This window comes from Ahaetulla prasina, chromosome 2 (genome assembly GCF_028640845.1).
Source record: "Ahaetulla prasina isolate Xishuangbanna chromosome 2, ASM2864084v1, whole genome shotgun sequence".
NCBI classification, from domain to species: domain Eukaryota; kingdom Metazoa; phylum Chordata; class Lepidosauria; order Squamata; family Colubridae; genus Ahaetulla; species Ahaetulla prasina.
This window is the reverse complement of record NC_080540.1, coordinates 265,675,194-265,695,822: the sequence shown is the minus strand read 5'-3', so window position 1 is coordinate 265,695,822 and position 20,629 is coordinate 265,675,194. Positions and strand designations below refer to the sequence as shown.

The window sequence follows — 20,629 nt, the reverse complement described above, 5'->3', positions numbered from 1 at the left end:
CTAAATAAAACTTAGAAAATTGTTTCTCCTAGGATAATGATGTGAAAATAATTGTGAATAAAGGGGACATAATTCAGATTTATGGATTAATCATATATTAAATATTTGATTATTGGATATTGTAACCTCTCCCAAATTTTAGGGGGAGGGACTTTATAATTAGAATAAATACGAAGTACAATGCGTGATGAACAAGTGCTGTTGAATTGTTTTTAAAAAAGGGGAATAGATTTGTTCTTAATTATGCAGCTCAGGAGCCAGGGAGGGGAGTCATACTTGCTGAATAATCAGAAAGTATTACATGGCAATATCTGCCAGTAAAAATCTTTTAGCTGCTCAGTAATGACCATCACTTTCTTCCATATTTTCTCATAAGCTACCATTGTAGTTTAAAGCATCAGGCTAGAAAGTGAGAAACTCTGTTTAGGCACAAAAGCTGGCTGGGTGACCAGTCTCTCTGAGCCCAACCCATTTCATAGGATGGTGGTTGTGGAGAAAATAGGATGATGAAGATGGGTTCGGATATGTTTGCCACCATGAATTATTTGTAAAGATAATAAAAGCAGGAATACAAATAATTAATAAAAAAATAAAAAACAATAAAAAACAATATGTATGATAAAAAAAAGATTTTAATTTCTACATATACAGTTAAAAACACACATGATTTTAGAGTACAAAAAGATTACATATTTAGAAAGCCCTTGAGGAGATTCATGAAGATTAGATTATCGTATGTTTAACATGATAGCACTGGAAATTTTCTTTACTTGAGGAAAGGAATGACACATCAAGGAAGATGACAACAGTAATTAATATAGCTATTGTGAGGGATGAAAAATAATCAGATGAAAATGTGAAATTTTCACTTAAATCTAATACTACACTTACTACTGAAGTACATATTGACATGAAATGAAATGATGGATTTTGGAATCTTCTTCCAAGATCTATTTACCAGAATCACATGGACAAAGCTTGAGCTTAATAAAACATAAAAACTAGATGTGCAAAAAAATTAAAATTTCCAGCTTCACAAAAAATTAAATCTATACCACATGCATTCATTTTATGAGTGTGCCAATTGATACTAAAAAGGCATTGAATTGTATTTTTATTTGAAACAACATAGTCGTTTACTGCATGCTGCATCACAGCCATCTGCTCTGACATCACATCACAGAACTCCAGAGGCCACAACACCAAAGCTCAGGAACAAAAGACTAGGACCACACCCATACAGGATGCTGCGACGCAGCCGACCAATCTGCAAACACCCACTCCATCTACCAATCAAGATGCAACCACACAGCCAACCAACCCACTCACAGCAACACTCCCCACCTCCCCACCAGTATTTATAGAGACGGCAGCTCCAACCACGCTTTGCTTGCACAAGCATGAAGCCGAAAACATCAGCCTGAAGATGAGTGAGACCTCGTCGAAACGTCGCCAAGATACTCTCAACTTTACACGGGAAAAGACCCGAATATGCCTACATATATATATATATATGTTGTCTTGAGATTCTGGAATAAAACTAAGATATAAATTATAATACATTATATTATTATGGCTAACCGCACAATTATAGAGGTATTTTGGATTTGGCAAAGATAGACTTTTATCCACCTATGAAGCCCTTCCCAACGACCTGAGATAGATAGTTGTTGTTTGATAGTGTTAAAGATATCATCACAGGATGTAAACTGTTCCAAGTACCAATTGCCTTTTTCAATTGACTGATGGTCATTTTGTCAATACTGATTATTATTATAACCCTAAAAACTACCCCAACATTTTTCTACTTACCATGTTTACTTATCATCTAATTCCTGTGAAGTATCTGAGCATTTGCAGAATACTAAATGTAGTTTGTCTTTTAAATTGTTTCCTTTAATTGTTCTGCATCTATATATTGTACTTTTGCTACTTTTTAAAAATCTAGTTGTTTTTTTTAATTTGAATTTATATCCCGCCCTTCTCCGAAGACTCAGGGCGGCTTACATTATGTTAAGCAATAGTCTTCATCCATTTGTATATTTATATACAAAGTCAACTTTTATTGCCCCCAACAATCTGGGTCCTCATTTTACCTACCTTATAAAGGATCGAAGGCTGAGTCAACCTTGGGCCTGGTGGGACTTGAACTTGCAGTAACTGCAAGCAGCTGTGTTAATAACAGACAGACTTAGTCTTCTGAGCCACCAGAGGCCCATAATCTAGTTGTTTCTATATTGTTTCTATATTGGATATTTTATTAGTTATTTTATTAATGGTTGTTTTTTATGTTCTATGTTCCACTGGGAAGTCCTTTAGGCGGAAAATAGTAAAATTAAATACGATCATTCCAGAAACTTTTACTGTTAATGATTTGGATATTAAATCAAAATATCAAGTCAAGAATATAAAAATGCAAAATTAAAAAAGATAATAAAAACAAAACAAAACATACAAATGAATACATATATAATACAAGTAAAATTTAAAACATCAAAACATTTTTAATTTTTTAAAAAAGATTTTAACCAAATAGATTGACCAAATAAATGGGCATGAAAGAAGAAAGACACTTTTATTTTTATATACATGGAAAATAGAATAACAATCACATGGTCAAATGGTGACTGTAAAATTTTGAGGAATGAAAATTTGGTAGATGAGAAAGTGTTAAATTAATGACACAAGAAAAGAGTGCAATGTTGGCAAGTTGTAGAGAACTGAATGATGGATGAAAAGTTCCAATAAAATGAAGTTTTAGCATTATTTTTTGAATCCTATTCAAGATAGCTAAGTTAAAAGATAGTAATTACCCTAAATTTCAAGTTGCCCATGTGCAACAGTAATATCCAGAATTTTACTGAGAGCAGAAGAAATATGAGGTGAAGGATTATAATTGAATGGCAGAACACATGGCTTGCATATAGAAAACCCGATTATGTAACTAGAACTTCTAGAATCTTAATAATATGGCTGCAAAGATGTGAACAGAGGATGTTGGAAAATTGCTGCTGGTGAGCATAGAGAATACTGATTAGATGCTCAGATTCTGTATAAAGCAACTTCAGATGTAATGGCAGCTTTTGAAAAACAGATGTCACTTAGTTGAAATTTAGAGAAAATCTTTTAGCTAATCTTTAGAGCAACCCGTCAGATTAAAGTCAATGAATCTTTTCAGGTATATAATAAAAGATGAAGAAGAAATCAGCAGTGGCATTGCTTATGTTTTAAACTGTGTCATTCTTGGAACAGGTTTTTTTTAAAAAAAATATTGTTGTAAGGCTGTTTTTCGCCTAGCCCCTAGGATTGCAGTGATCTTAATGTTTCTCCATTAGGCAAGGCTAATTACTTTCAAAACAACGTGAAAGCTTTTATTTCACATATAACTATGTGAGGTTTTCAAAAGCAAGACATAAATAATATTTCTTTTTCTGCATAATCTAATCCAAGTAAGGAAAATCATTTGCATTAATGGCAGAGGGGCAGAAGGTCGAAGTAAAAAGCGAAGAATGCTATTCATGACTATAATCTTGGCAACAACCTTTCTGAAGTGCTCTTGTCACCCTTTACACTGACTGTGCTTGCTGGGAGAGATTTATATTATTTCTCATATGAATTTTGAATTAGCTTTGATTTGATGTAATTGTTTCCTTTCCTGAAGACATTATTGCCTTTTCCAATATACCTACTTTGCATCTCCATTGCATTTTCTCTGATTACTGCAAAATCCTCAAAAATTCTATTCCATAGAAAAGCTATAAATGTTTGAAAACTTTTAAAAGGTATTGGGGGGGAGAAGATTCTATGGGAAATGCATTGTAATAATTTATTTCCATTCCTGTTTATAAAGGAATAACTAGGACAAAGATTTTGTGAACGTCTTATGTTAATTTCTGGTGATTTTCTGGACATGTCCTTGCAGTTTTCTTGGCAAAATTTCAGCAGCAACTTACACTGATTACTTCATAAAATATGACTAGCCGAAGGTCAGCGTTGTGACCAAGGGGGAACTTGAACTCACCATCTCCCAATGTCTAATGTGGTGTTTTATATTCTGTATATATCTTATTTTCTGAATTAGAAAAAGAAGGGTATATATGCATCCTTGACCAAATATAAATTCTTGGTCTGTTCATCACATTCTATACAAACCAATGAAGAAAAACAAAACAAACAGAAAGCTCAGGATAAATTGGTAGGTATAATCTTAATTTACAGCAAAGAGACTAAGAAAGAATACTGCAGATCAATCATTGCATCTCCAGAAATATTTGTTCTATAACAGCAAGAGTGAAGGTAGTGATTGTGTTCTATGACTGATATATTGATAGTTTTTCTTTTGAAACTATTAGTATACACATGTAATGGATATAAAATCTGAAAAAGTCATTCTCACACCATCAGCCTGTTCCCTGTATTCCACTATCATTTAGGGAAATTCTCAGATTCCAAATTTTTACTTTTACAAGAAGCTGTTATTTGGCTATTCTACAGTAGAATTATATAGAAAAGTCACTCCTTTGTCCGTTCTGTATAAAAAGCCCATTCACATTTTTCAAGCAATGAATGAAAATTGACATTCACATTCTCTAAAGAAGACTGTTGAGGTTTTTTTATAGTCCTCAGAGAGATTTCTTGCTGCATCCAAAATGAATAAAATACACTGAGAAATCCCGGTATTGAGTGTTGCTAGGAATGGAAAGGGCGGAAGGCGAGGAGGTCAAAACAAGCAAGATGGTGGTCTTATCAGTACAAACCAAGCTTCGACCCTTTTATATATATGTTGTCATTGCACACACATAAAAAAGGGACAGGATTTGTTCAGGTTGTCTTGACCATCATTTTGCCGTTCTGATCTTCACTTGCAATAGTACTATTACTCAGAAAACAAAGAATGGAGTTTGTAAAATTTGCTGAGGGGTAATAATTTAACAATGTTATCTTGCTCAAGACACCTCTCACTGTTATATGCATACTGCAAAAAGCAGGAGAAGGTTTGGAAGATTGTGATTTATAATATTTCCGCAGTGAATCAAAAACCATTTTGCTCTTTTGTAAGTACTGTGCTTAGCATTTGGGAAATTATGCAAATGAGATGGGGTTGTATTTTACATATTTGTTTAATGTAATTCCAAATAGAGTTGAAGAAATTAGTTTAGGTGGTCCAGCTATCCAATATCCTGTGCACTGGATTTTGGTTTAGGGAAATATAACTGCAGAAAGCAAAAATGATTATAGTAGCAGCAACATAGCATCTTAAAGACTGGTTTATTGTATGTCTGTGTATGCAATACATACACATACTACTAACCAAAGTTGTAAATTCCTTTTCTTGAACCTGTTTGGTGGGGTCCCCCTTCTATAAGGCAGAGCTTAGCTGTGACTGCTTTTCCTTGCAGCTTATAAATTGCTATCTTGGCTTTGATTACAGTTTTCTTCTAAAGTGGGCATTACATTCTAATTAACTGTATCCATTATTCCCCATCCACACCAAATAGGACCTCTCCTTCTGACTCTGAGGCTATTCTCTACATTCTGTAATGATCGTCAACATTCCCAGGATAAAGAGAATCATAGTGATAGAGCTTCTGCTTTGCTCTCAAATACAATTTTTAGCTTCTCCGGGTCAGGCTGAATAAGATTTCAGCTGAAATTCTGGACAGCAATTGGTACAAATAAGTCTCTGAATTTATATAAGGCAACTTTACATACTCCTTTCGTAGAACATCTGACATTTTTGGTAACAATTCCTGTAAATGTTCAAATGGTTAAAGAAAGGAAAAGAATATATCACAAATTCAGAAAAGTGGTCTGCCTGCTGTAACAGAATATATTATGTGTACAAATGAGAGTTATATCTACCACCACTGCAGTTATGATCCAACTGTAGAAAATTCCTGTGAGTGCCTATGGGCAAGACATTCATGTTGAGTATTTACGTTCTGGTGTGTATAAAAGACTCAAAAATACATTTTGTGTTTCTGAGTTTCTCTGTGTAGTTGTTGGCAATGCAGAATAATAAAATGGATTTCAATGACTTCTCATTTCATCTCCAGGGAAGTACTCATTTTAATTTAATGGAGCAAAAGCATTCTGCATTTATGATTAACACATACAAGAAGCTTATGTTCTTTACTAAATTTCTGGGAAAGAACATTGAACATCTTATTGATATCCTATTCATTTGTTTAGTAATGAAATGTTACTTGATGATTCTTTTGCACAAGAAAGACCATCCCAAGCCAGTGATAGTTATATCAAAAACTGAAGCATTTCCCCGCTGTGGGGGGTTTCTCTAGCTTACAAAGTTTTGAAGGGATGTTTTGGTTAAAACATTCTTGAAGTGAAGTAGCCTTAAAAATCCTGTGCAACCCTAAGTATCCTTCAGTTCTACTGCTTTTTTTAAAAAAGAAAAATGTTTAAATTATTTACCATGTTCCTATTTTTTTTCTAAACATGGTGAGTCAGCTGTCAACACTCTACATGATTATAATAGTGAAAGACAGAAGATGGTGCAGTTTACAATGGATTGCTAATTCATCTTGGCACTTGGAAGCAAGACTGCCGTGACTGCTTCCTCCTATCTACCACACATCATATGTTTTATTACAAAGTCTGGTTTCTATTTTATCCTCTTCTGGAAAAGTCTTCATCAGAGAATGAACTCAAATCTTCACTCAGAAGCCCAATGAACTCAACTAGTTCTATGACTTCCTGAATCTAATTTATTTTATTTATTTATTTATCTAATTTGAATTTATTGATTTTTTAATTCAATTTCTAAAGCTACTGATCTCAGTCAATGGATCTGGGTAGCTTACAATTATCAAACTCTAAAATCAATTGCAATAATAAAAACATTTTAAAAGAATAAAAACATCCAAAATAAATATACACACCAGCCAAGATAGTTAGCCAGTTAACAGCAAAGCCAAGAAATGGACACATTCAGTGTCCAGGCTCGGGAACACATTTAGATTTTTAAAGCCTTATGAAAGGCCAATAGGGTTGGGCCACTGTTAATCTCCAGGAAGAGCACATTCCACAGAGCAAGGTCTATTGCAGAAAATGCCCAACTTCTAGTCTCTGACAGCCAATATCTTTCAGCTGATGGAATCTGAAGCATGCCCAGTTTTAATGTCTGGAACCCTTAGAAACTCTTGAAGTTCTAACCTAGGATCTGTGTCCTGACCTAAAACTTCATGTGTCTGGGAGTCATCTAGTAAAGGAAGAGCAGATAGTAAGAGTGAGGGTTTAATAATGCTTAACTGAGAAATAAATGTTTTCATCAGTAATAGCTTACTCAACATGGGAATATTTCTCATTCTCTCTAAATTGTCCTGCTTGCCAATAAATAAATGGCTTTCACCAATGCTTCAGATTCTAGATCCAGTTTATAATAGACTAAGAGCAATATCTGTAAATTGGCATAACTGATCATGCTTTCCTGGCTAAGTTTAAGTTCTTATCTTGCAATTCTAACACTTAACCCTTGGATTGTTTCTACATTTAAGCTTTTGTTCTTTTTGTGTCCCCTTTGGCCATAGCTGGTTTCCTGACCTTGCATTCAATTGATTGTGAGATGTTGGGGTCTGTCTTTGTACATTCCTGTAAAACAATATTCTATCATTGTAGATTAATCTTCATTTTCCCACTTGTATTCCTTTATTCACCATTTACAATAAGCTAAAGGATTTTGAATGTACTTTTAAAATAGAGTGATCTACTAGTTCAGAAGGTCAGGTTTACTGTTGATTATGTACATTTTGCTAAGATAGCAATCCAATAAATAGGTAAAACTGAAAACAGTTTTTTAAAGTAATGAAACATATATCTGATTCTTTCAAACAGCTAGATGAAAATGTACCTATGAAAAGCAATAATTAATTTAGCCTGAAGGAACACATATAACCAGAAAATCATGCTATATAATAATATTTGGATTGTAACATGAGTCACAAAAGTGACAGCTTAAGAAGTAACAGCTAAAACCTGTCATCTACAAAGAATTACACAAACCTAAGTGAGAAAAGAAGTGGATTATTTCCCATTTTGGGTCATCAATAAAAGGTAGTCCCAGCTTTACATAAAAATGATTTTCCAATATTATTATTATTATTATTATACTTAAATGCTAATTATTAAATTATGGTCTTTTAAAAGTTTATTAAAGAAAAGAGAGATATAGAATTCATTCCATAAAAATGAAGAAAAATAATAAATAATATATTAAATCTTTAATCAAATATTTAAAAATATAACTATATATATAATAAAGAGATACTTCATAATGCAAAATAATGAGAATAGTTGCTGAAACAGACTGAGAAGCAGCAGGAACTATCAAAATACTTAGGGTGGCAACATGGAAGAGTAAAAGTACTTATTTTTAAATTCTTATTATCATATGGATATTTTACTCCACATAGGGTATATCTCCAGTTATGATTATGGAAACTAGAAAACATTAATTATCTATGTAAGTGAACACACATCTGTTACACTGTTCATAATGAATTTATACAGTATTTAAGTCTTGGGTATTATATAGAGAAAGCTTCCACATAATGCCCATTGTACCTAATATAATATTTTAATTGATAACTTTACTGCAAAGTTATCCTAGCTATTTTCTTGATTTGCTAAAGGACATTCTCCTTCCTAAATATTTACATCCAAAACATTTACACTATGATTGACCTATAGAACAAGCAATACCATGTAAACAGTACAAACTGAAATGGAAGAAGTACAAATGATTAGTGTGTATTATACTCACATAATTTACATTTTCACAAAAAATTAATTGTTGAAATGTTCATTTATATAATGTTATGAACTTTAAATAATTTTACTTGACTCAATTTAATTTCAAGCCTATTCCACTGTTGTACAATGACTTATTTTTCCTTTTCCTAATTTCTTATATCTAAGGAATGATGGAAAGCCATATTTTCCTGTACATATGATGAAGTCAACATAAGAAACATACGTGCCTGTTATATATACAAAAATAATCACTAAAATATTTTGATTGTATATGATTTATGATTATTCACCCAGATTTTATCTGATAACTATGATTTGGTCGATTTTATTTTTGTTACAATACACCCTTTTTGTTCACTGAATTGATGTCAAAGAAAAGTTGTAAGAGGATGTCAAACATACTTGTTTTTACTGATATAAAAATTATCTCAGTAAAACTGATAATTGATTTAGATAGTATTTTGTACCAGGATGTCATTGATGGATCTCAAAGTTATGATAAATATACAGACTCTCCATAAGTCTGAAGTCTATCATTTTAAGATCTGACATCAGTTTGAGATTCTTTTATGTATAGGATATAAATTCTATGTTCTAGTAATGAGATTCCTTGGTTTTGCATCATGGCCCATGTACAGTCTTTCTTGTCATAATTGCCATTCTAAGCAATCCAGTCTGTGGTAATGTTAACAAAGATAGCTGACAGTATTTGTCAGTGTTGATTGTTCAGTAATAAATTTACAAATATTAGTTGTTGTTTTGACATACTAGGTGATTATATTTAATATAAACAGCTATAATGAAATTCTTTCCTGAACCTTCAGTATATTTTTACTCCTTGTATCATATTTGTTTTCAGAATAACTGTTCCTGCAATAAAATATTGGTATTTCGCTTCATTATTATAAAACAAAAATGTGAGGATAATTGTAGAGTATTTATAATGTTTTCCTACATTTCCTATAATTCAAACATATGCCATTTGAATTACGCTAGAAAGAAACTATTATATTTAATTAATGTAAACATTTTGATTCTTTAATATTTGGTTCGTTCTGAACCAATTATTTCTGGTATTTTTGAACCAATAGATGGCTTCATAAGATTTTGTGGAACCACTATAGTTACTAATACAGCCAAGTATCAAATTTGTTTTGAACAAGCTAAAGGTTGTGCTCCATATAATATTCAGTATCATCTTTTAATGTTTCATACATTGACTTATAGGATTAAATAAATAATTAAACAATATAATGTCTGCAAAAACTGGATTTGCTACATTTTTGAAAAGCAGTCTGCAATATGTTTTAACAGATACATGTATTATTTATCATGCCTTCTAACAGCACTATTCTATATTCTTTTTATTTCAAAATACATATTTTAATTTTGAATGAATTTATGTTATCCTTATGGAACTTCTTTATAATAGGGTGGGGAAAAGAACACAATTTTTAAAATATATTTTATGTTCTCACAAGACATTCACCCAATGACATTGACTTATTTTTCCTTTGTATGGTTTATAATTAAATGCTTTTGAAAAATTTAAAGATTTCACTTCTGAGTGCATATACAATGGAGTAGCTTCCCTTGAATTAAAATGAATATCTTCTTTTAAATGCCCTTATATATAGAATCATGTCTCATAGATACTTTCAAATTAACAATTTATTTATTTATTTAAATATATTTATAGCTGCCTGTGTTGTGTAGCATAACCCTGAGTGGCTCACAAACAATAATAATACAATAAAATCAGTAAAAAGCATAAAACCAGTAAAAAATATCTTAGAGCATCAAGTACAACACATTCCCACATGGTCAAACAAACTGTAAACCTTCCTGAGCTCCAACCTCATACTACCCCAAAACCTGTGGGGGAACACCAGGTCTTTACACCTTTTAGTAGATGGGGGGAGGTGTAGAATGTTGTTCCAAAGATCAGGGACAGCTACTAAAAAGCATTTTCTAGGTTTTGTCCAGTGGTGGGTTTCAATATTTTTTACTACTGGTTCTGTGGTTGTAGCTTGGTGGGCATGGCATAGGTTGGTGGGCATGGCAGGGGAAGGATACTGTAAAATCTCCATTCCCTCTCCAATCCAGGGGAAGTTACTGCAAAATCCCCATTTCCTCCCAATCAGCTGGGACTTGGGAGGCAGAGAATAGATGGGGGCGGGGCCAGTCAGAATTTTTACTACCGGTTCTCTGAACTACTCAAAATTCCACCACCGGTTCTCCAAAACTGGTCAGGACCTGCTGAAATCCACCTCTGGACTTGTCAGATGGTAACATCTGAGAGAAGGGTTCTGGAATGTGCCAATCCTATTGGTAAAGTAGGCAGACACTCTCAAGGAGAGGCAATGCCGCAAATAATGTGGTACTATGCTATTTAGGGCTTTAAAGGTGCTAAATCAAAACCTTGAATTGGACCCGTAAAAAAACTAGAACCCAGTGCATCTCCCACAGCAGGGGAGTAACATGGATAAATCATAGATTTCCTAAAACTGTGCATGCCATTGTATTCTGGACCAGTACTAATATTTGGATGGTCTTCAAAAGCAAGCCCATGTAGGGCACATAAACCAACTACGGAGTCTATGGCATCAAACACTGCTAAGAAATCAAGAAGGATCAGAGTGGATGCACACACAACCCATCCCAAGCTTTTCACAAGTTATTCACAAGCACAACCCACGCTAGCTCAGTGATGTAGGCCTGACTGAAAAGGCTAAATAATTAAGAAATATTTCTAAATATTAAATATTTAGAAATATTTAATCACCCAAACCAATGCAATGATTAGTCTGATCCTACTCTTACTTTAATATTTATATTTTACATGAATATTTATGACAAAATACAGAAAGTTTCCTTGGATCCTAATTTAATTGGGTTTAGGATAAAAAGATAATCTCAATAGATTGAAAGAATTTTTTAAAAATTTTTTATTTTTCCTCCTATATATTATGTTGTATGATACTTATAGTAATTTTGGTTACTGTATATACTATACAGTGTGTGTGTGTGTGTATATATATATATATATATGTTTTCTGAGGTTTTCGCGGGTGTTTGTATGTAGATCTTTGGTTATTCGGGTTTTCTCCCGCGTAAAATTGGAAGTGTCTTGGCGACGTTTCGACGAAGTCTCATTCGTCATCTTCAGGCTTCAGCTTCGTGCTTCTGGGAGCAATGTGTGACTGCAGCTGTTTCTTCCTTTTTAACTGCTAGTGGGGGTTTGAACTGATTGGGTGGGAGCTTGGCTGTGCTCTGATTGGATGGGGTTTTTTTGGCGCTGTGATGGGATGGGGATGTGTCCTGTTTGGGTGGGGGCTTGGTTGTGCTCAGATTAGTCTGAGCTGCAGGGGGATTTGAGCTGGTGAGCTGCATAGCTGTTGTTTGGCTTCGTGTTCGTGGTCGTGCTACATCTTCATAGTGGGTGTCAGTCTGCTGCATGTATGGATTGGAGGGGTTTGAAATGGCTAATGTTGCAGCTGCGGTCTGGCTTCTGGTCCTTGGTCGTGCTTCATGATCAGTGTGGGTTTGGGTCTGCTTTCTGGGTGGATGTGTGGTGGTGACATCCTGTGTGGACCTCGTGAGTGTGGGTCTGGTGTCATTCCTCGTGTTAGGGACACGTTTGTCAATAAGGGCAGGTTTCCAAATGGCTGGTAGGCGGGAGGTATCATCTCGTTTGTTCATGCTGTGTGGGCGTTTTTCTATCTCGATGGCTTCTCTGATTATTCTGTTGTTAAAGTGTTCAGTTTTGGCGATAGTTCTGGTCTTTTTAAAGTCAATATCGTGTCCTGTGGCTTTAAGGTGTTGGACCAGGGAAGAAGTTGGTTCCTCTTTTTTGACTGAGTTCTTGTGTTCTTCAATGCGTGCACTTATTCTTCTGTTGGTTTGTCCAATGTATGTGGTGGGGCAGGCGGTGCATGGGATTTCATATACTCCTTGATTTTCTAACTCAATTTTGTCTTTGGGGTTTCTTAGGATGGTGGATATTTTTTGGTTTGTGCAGAATGTTGTCTTGATGTTGTGTTTGTGGAGGATCTTGCTGATTCTGTCTGTGGTGCCTTTTATATATGGGAGGAGGGCTGTGCCATTTTGCACAAACCAAAAAATATCCACCATCTTAAGAAACCCCAAAGACAAAATTGAGTATATATATAAAATAAACTATACATTATACAACATATACCATTCTTAAATTATCTCCAGTTTGAAAGTGAACTGATTTCCATGTACCAATTTTCCACTGACTCAGCATGTTTTGCCTATAGAACTGGATAATTCTGGTTCAAAATGATTTCTATATTTTCATAAATAAGAGATCAAATACTATTTGTTTGTTCATTCTAATAATTCTTAAGATTTAGTTGTATCAGAAACAATCTCAGTGCCTTTCATAGAAATTGCAATTAAATAAAGTCTCATAGTTTAAACGTTGGTTAACCTGCTAACATCACAGGGTTTTTTTTCCTTGTATATTATATAGCCTAATGAAATCAAATGTATGTACAATATCTTGTGATTATATAATGCTAAAGAAATCCTGTACTAAGGTATCAGCATTCTCAGTATAAAATACTCTGACATAATTAGTGCCCTGCTAGTTATAATATAGAACAGAGATGAAGATGAAAATAAATGTTGGCATCGCCATCCAACTAGATTTGCTTACTCTTTTTCTACAAATTATTAATATTTCTGTATCATATAAACTGGAAGAATTTATATTTCCTTGCTCATCTACTACATTTTGTAAGCTCGTGGAGAACTAAGATAGATTTGGAAGATACCCTTCTGACATTTCTTAGGTTGAGATTTTCAGACATTGAAATATGACATCTCCAGCTGTAGAAGGTAATCTAATTCTGTGCTCTTCCTCTTGATTGGAACCTTGTCTCTGATCTGCCTGAGAAAAAGTAAAAAAATTATATGGTCTACTCTACAGGATGCTACATATATTTTTGTTGTTGTTGTTGTTGTTAGTTGCGAAGTCGTGTCCGACTCATCGCGACCCCATGGACAACATTCCTCTAGGCCTTCCTGTCCTCTACCATCCTCTGGAGTCCATTTAAACTCATGCCTACTGCTTCAGTGACTCCATCCAGCCACCTCGTTCTCTGTCGTCCCCTTCTTCTTTTGCCCTCAATCTTTCCCAGCATTAGGCTCTTCTCCAGTGAGTCCTTCTTTCTCATTAGGTGGCCAAAGTATTTCAGTTTCATCTTCAGGATCTGGCCTTCTAAAGAGCAGTCAGGGTTTATCTCCTCTAGGACTGACTTGTTTGTTCGCCTTGCAGTCCAAGGGACTCGCAGGAGTCTTCTCCAGCACCAGAGTTCAAAGGCCTCAATTCTTTGGTGCTCAGCCTTTCTTATGGTCCAACCTTCACAGCCATACATTGCAACTGGGTTATCTAATAAAATAACTATCACTTTCATTACTTGGCACTTTACTTATAGAAGATACTTGGAAGTATTTACTATTAGCAGGAAGCAGGAAGGTCAGTTGGACATAGTGGTTAAAGGCATTGGGGTACGAACTGGGAGACTGTGAGTTCTAGTCTTAGCAGACATGAAGCCATCTGGGTAACTTTGAGTCTGTCACTTTCTTTTAACCTAGAAAAAAACAATACCAAACCATTTCCCAAACAAATTTGCCAGGAAAATTGCATGAATTTGTCCAGGTTGTCATCAAGAACAACTGAAGGGTCAGAAAAATGAACCAAGATGCATACTGAGCCTATTTGCATGAAGTATTATTTTCACTAGAAAAAACTACAAACAAATGTAATACAACACAAAGTGATATTTTGAAGAAAAAAAATGTTATTGTAGACAAACTATCAGATAATTATGAAAATATACATTAAACAGCAAGCAAATGAATTTTTTAAACATTTCATTTACCAATTTTTATTAGATAATGAATAATTGTGCCATATAATACCATTGTATTTCCTTGATTATAGCAGGAAATATAGAAATATGTTATCATGATTTTTTTAAAAAAAAGTTTATTTTGTAGGCACTGAAAGTCAAACTTTTGGGGGGCAAACTTGTACTATGGATTAGCCAGGAGATACTACTGATATAGTAATTGATGATATAGTATCAATGAGTATATTGCCACTAAAAATTGATTTATCTTTTTTTTAATGCTACTACTGTACATTTCACGTTACCCTATAAACCAAAACAACAACTTACACCTTATATTTTTTTCTGTTGTTGGATACTTGGTGTAAATACTAGGATTTTATAAATAATTTTTTTTTTTGTTTTGCATTACAACCCTTTTGCATAGAAATAATAGATTCTTTAATGTTCTACAGTACGTATTATATACAGTCTTTTGACTTCTACCTTGTATACTAATAACATGAATGTCCAACATTACTATTTTCATTTCAATATTAAATTATTTAAATTATCAAAAATATCAATTCTTGAGTATCTATATTAGATTTCATTATTATGAATACTAAAACATTGTTGGCAATAGGTCTTGCAGTGTATTGCTCAACAACCACGATTGTTGTTGTTGATTTTATAAGTATAAGCACACAAGCACTCACACAAAACTCCCCTAATATTTGGATTTTTCTTCACTGTTTATGAAAACTCTTCTCAAAATAAACATTGAAAGCTAAATCTGAATTTCTGCCTATATCTAGTCTGATATAATCAGGTGCTGTAGAAAGCATCTATTCCTTTTATATGGTTACAGAGTTTGCTTTTCACACCACAGATCATTTTGTTTCAGAGTTCAGAGTCCAGGCACAAAAACAGATGCTTGCTACATTTAAGTGTAGTAATAGCTAGGTCTAATAAAACAAAAACGTTAAATAAGGAAGTAGTAACTTATTAAGTTGGATTTATATATTAATTTAATTTTCAAAGAAATTAAAGGTAAATTAGTAAAACTGTAGATCCAAATTGTAGATAAGCAGATGTGGACTTGTAAACTAAACAAAATAAAATATATAGATATTTTGTAGCAAAATAATTAATGCTGAAATGGCCTAGTGCTGTTAAGCATCGTACTTAAAAGTTCCTGAATCCAGAGTAAGCTACATCCACACTTCGTTTATATAATTTCACTAAGAAGATTCACATTTTAAAAGAAAGATAGTTTCCTTCAAAATATTCAAGAGGGGAACAGGGGTTGTATAATTAAGAACATTAATTAAACCATTATTTCTAACATATATTTGGATTAGACTAGCATCATCTTGAGCAGTAGACAGAATTGGGAATTTTTTGCAGTTTAAATTGCTGTTTTACAATTGTAATTATACTTTTAGTATTATTAATATTCCTCAAAAGAATTTGCAAAACCTTGATTATTACATTAACTGTGGCGATTCCTACGCATGGGGAAGTACCTGAGAATAAAGTTTTTCCGTATATATAATCTTATATATGGTTCTTTAACTGGGAGTTAGCTTTATTCAATTGATTGAGAATAATATTGTCTTTAAAGATACAAAGTTGGCAATAGGTGTTCCATCAACTTTGAAAGATTTTACTTGCAGTAATCTCTTACAGAAAATAAACAAAGGAAAACAAGTTTTGTGGCACACAAAGACACATTTATTATAATTCAAACCTTCATGTGCTTGGTTTATTTATCAGTTGGTTTTTTTTTAAGGAATCCTACCATAGTGGTTAAAGAAACTTCCTTATTATATGTTGTATTTTGCAAACCCATGAGTTTGTTCATGAACATAACTCATGAGTTATATTGGATGGACAGATGATAGACTGATGAAAAGATAAAACAGAGGAAGTCTTGAGGCAAGCTTTTTCACAGTTCCCACTATAATACTGAAATGATTTAGCTTCCTCACAGAAACTTAGCCTTGCAAACAAGGTTATCACTCTTCCATTGTAAATATATGCAAATACCAAACCAATTTTCGAAAACGCGCTGAAACTCTAGCGGTAAAAGGCAGACTGCGCCCCTCAACGTCCCTCGGGGAAGGCAAACCATTTTCAGCAGGGGTCTCCAACCTTGGCAACTTTAAGCCTGTCGGACTTCAACTCCCAGAATGCCCTTTGCTGGCTGGGGAATTCTGGGAGTTGAAGTCCGACAGGCTTAAAGTTGCCAAGGTTGGAGAGCCCTGATTTACAGAGCATCCAAATTGAAGTCCCCTCCCCTTCTCCTTTTGAAGATACACACTAACGGAAGTTCACCTCCCTAATTCTCAATGTCAGTTTCATATCGGTTCGCTCAGTCATAACCACTGTGCTCCTTCAATAAGCATTTTTCTCCTGAGAAACTACAGGGGAGACGTTCTCCTCAGCCGGACTACCGAACAACCACCCCAAACGCGCGTGCGGTTGGCTATGCCCGCGAGATTCTGCCTTCAGGGAAAGCCGCCGCCTTCACCGCCACAGCAGCCGAAGGCGGGGAATGATTGCGAGGGGCCGCGGCACAGAGCTCTTTACAAGTAGCGTAACGCCGGCGGGCGGTGGCTTGCTGCGGCTGTACCTCCCGACATCGGGACAAGGCTCTTCCGAGCGCCTTTGCTCGGTTTAATTGGAGCGGCGCACGCTTCTTCCGCCATCTCGGGCTCAGGTGTCTTCTCCCGTCCCTCTCCCGCCTAGCGCCTTGGCGCGCGGGGAGGATCAAAGTGAAGGCAAGCAAGGCTCCATAAGGGAGCGGAGCACGTGAGCGAAGGGCAACTCTTTCCCTCTCTCCCAAGAGGCGAAAAGACTGCCCGAGGAGGCTTCTGATAATTTAGCCTCAAGGTTGCCTTCCCTCGCGGGCCCGCTCTGTAGTTCGTTCCTTATATCTCTTCCCACCCCTCTCTCTACGTTTCCAGAGTGTTCCTCATTTCGGCAGGACGGTGTGAAGATTTGAGGGGGGGGGGGGGAGAGACAAGGAAATTTGAAAAGGCGAGGTTACTGATTTCGTCCTCAGCCCCAAGAAACGGAACTTGAAATTTCTCTATTTACGGGTCCGCCTCAGAACAAAGTCGTTTCTCCGCGCTGGCTTTTTTCCAAGAAAACTCGCAGGACCAAATAAATCGATGTTATGAAAATGAGAGAGTCTCCTTTGGGAAAACAAGGAGAGGGAGAAAGGGAGGGAAGGAAAAAATATCTCGCCTCAGCTAAGAGCTTTTTAGAGAAGCCGAGCAATGAGACGGCGTTTACCACCTCTTCAGTCTTTCGAGCGGAGGTGGCGGGGTGGGTAGGTAGATGGGGGAATGGCGCCTTTCCCTTAACTCCCCCACCCCTCTAGATACACGCAGTTGTTTCAAAGCTGGCCAAACTTATGCCAATCTGTACTTTCCTCCCCCCCCCATTTTTTTTTCCTCCAGCGATTGCCTGTCCCCTTGCTAGTCATCCTTCCGCGCGCTCGCACCCAGGCAGACAAAAGCCTTTTTTGCTTTAGCGTTTCCCCGACCTCAGGAAAACGCGGCTCCCAACTTTTTAAAGCGCTTTAGGGAAGGGGGCATCCGTGTAAGGCACAGAATATAGGCGTGTAAAAGATGTCTGTCCTCCTTCTGCATCGGAGCTAAAAATCGATATAGATATCCATTATACATATACATATGTTTAATCTGTGCGGGTCTGCTGTATTCCTCTGATTCTCCACCCATCCATCTGCTGATCCGTCGGAGACACAAAATTAATACTCGAATCTGTCTTAATCTTCCTGAGTGCAACTGATAAAATTCAGAGAGCTACGAAGTTTTTTCCCTCCTCCATCTCTGCACCTTTCAACCTAAGGATGCCCTATTTAAGACAGGAGGTGGATTATCAAAAGTGTTAAATACTGAAGCTTAGAACTGTACCTCTAACTGATTTGCATACCGCCAGATCTTTCGCATCCAGTTACTGTCCGTCTGATTCATTTTTTAAAGAGGGTTACTAGAGAAAAGGCAGATCGATCTCTCTCTGTGTCACACACAACACACACAATTTCTGCTTTGTTATCAATATTGTCAGTCTGTTTATCTGGATTATATAGAACCCTTCCCTGCATTTCTGAAGCTCCCATTGCTAAATGGAACATGTCTGTGGATGGATGACACATAATCTGATTAAGGCAAATAAATACATACAAGAAAACACCCACGTTCAGGCAGCTCTGAATTATTCAGCGTTTAGTAGCAAAGCACGTCCCTCCAGCCTCCTTTCGCCTCCCCACAAGATTCCCCGCATTAATTTACTTTTCTGTAGACTTTGTGGTTACTTTTTTTTAGAAAAAAAATCTACTTGGCGGCTGCTTTTCCCCTGACCCCGGTCGCTGCCTTCCCTCTCCCACCATCTAGCACGCTAGTCCCTACCATCCGCACGATCACAGTCACCAGCGCCCCCCACCTCCTCACCTTTGGCGAACGAAGGGGGTTCGAGACTCAAACACAACAGGAACCAGGCGGCTACCCAGCGGCTCATGATCCTTGGATCCCCCAAGGGACGATCCCAAGTAGATGGGGAAAAAAAGAGGCGTGAGTTTAGCGCAGGCAAAGGAGGGCGGAAGGTTGAAAGCCCTTCTATCTAGCCACTTGGCTATTAAAACCTATTTCTTAAAATTGTTTTTAGTCGAATGAAAACCTTTCTGCCCTGCGGATCAAGAAAGGGAAAACTCTCCTTTTCCTTCTTCCCTCTTTCTATCACTCTTTTTTCCCCTTTCTTGACAGGTTCTGCGTCTCGCCTAACATTAAAGAGGAGATCTGGGAGACCCAAGCGCAATTCGGAAGCGCCGCGAGGCTACTCGCCGCTGGCAGATGCAAGTGCTGGTAGGTGTGTGCGGGTGGCAGAGGGAGAAAGGAGGAGAGCCTCGCTCTTTTCCCTTCCGTCTGTCGTGACAGCCTCTTGACTGGCTGCTCCCGCTGCCGCTGCCGCCGCCGGGAAGAGAACAATGAAGAGACGGCAAGGGAGGGCTGGAAGAAAAAGCTGCGCTGGCTGGAAAGCGTACTGTATACAAACAAGGCGGCGTGCCTTGGTCGGAGATGAGAGCCCCTCTCTCCTCCGTTCTGATTTCTTCTTCCCCTCCGCTTCTCCGTTTGGTCAGACAGCTGCTTCTGATGGAGAGAAGCGGAAAAGGACTCTGGACACACCCCGCCTTCTGATTGGCTCATCTTTTTCTCTGCGGGGAGGGCAGAGGGAAGGAATTGGAGGTCTTGAAGTTGTCTAAGACCACTTGGTGTGTGTTGGTAGCCAAACCCACACAATCTTGCATCTTAACTGGCAGCCCAATGGAATTAGCCTCCGATGGAACAGAAGGTGCCTGATTTGGGCACTTCAGGTTCATCTGCAAAGTCTCTGGACTTCCATACCTCATACCATGCTAGGGGACAACCTTGGCTGCTGCCTTCCCTCCCATCACAAGGTATGCCAAGCACTTTTAACCACTTTCCCCCTTCTGATTGTGTCAGACAGCATAGGTGGGCCAGTCTTTGCCACTGATTTCTAAACTGGAGCAAGCCCAAGATCAGTCACCACTTAGTAATACTGACTGTATATTACTGACAAGTATCATCCATATGTGCAGATGTCCCTCTGAAGAATTCCGAATTATTTCCAATACAGTGGACTATTTTTTTCTAGATGACATCACAACATGCAGTGCTCTTTTGCATGCTTTAGGAGTCACTCTGCCTGGATAGTTGCTCTAATTTCAAAAAAAATATTTGACTTTGAACTATCCAATTTTCACCTTGTAGTTGTCTGAGCCCAGGACATGTCTCATTATGGGTTATACTTTTAAGGGTCATGCCGTGTTAAGCATGTAATTTAGACCTATGACTATACATCTATAGGAAATCAGGTTAGGCAGAACAGTACAGAACAGAATAACAGAGCTGGAAGGACCTTGGAGGTCTTCTATCTAGTCCAACCCC

General features: G+C 36.6%; 1 protein-coding gene across 1 annotated transcript in view; it reads right to left on the bottom strand.

Moving 5' to 3' along the window:
• The window catches only part of EDIL3 (EGF like repeats and discoidin domains 3), a 290,594-nt gene extending 270,798 nt beyond the window's left edge, over positions 1-19,796 (bottom strand). Inside the window, exon 1 of the mRNA XM_058171246.1 lies at positions 19,115-19,796. Within this exon, the coding sequence (XP_058027229.1) occupies positions 19,115-19,181 (67 nt within the window). The 5' untranslated portion in view covers positions 19,182-19,796. The remainder of the gene's footprint in view (positions 1-19,114) is intronic.
• Positions 19,797-20,629: the final 833 nt, after the last annotated feature.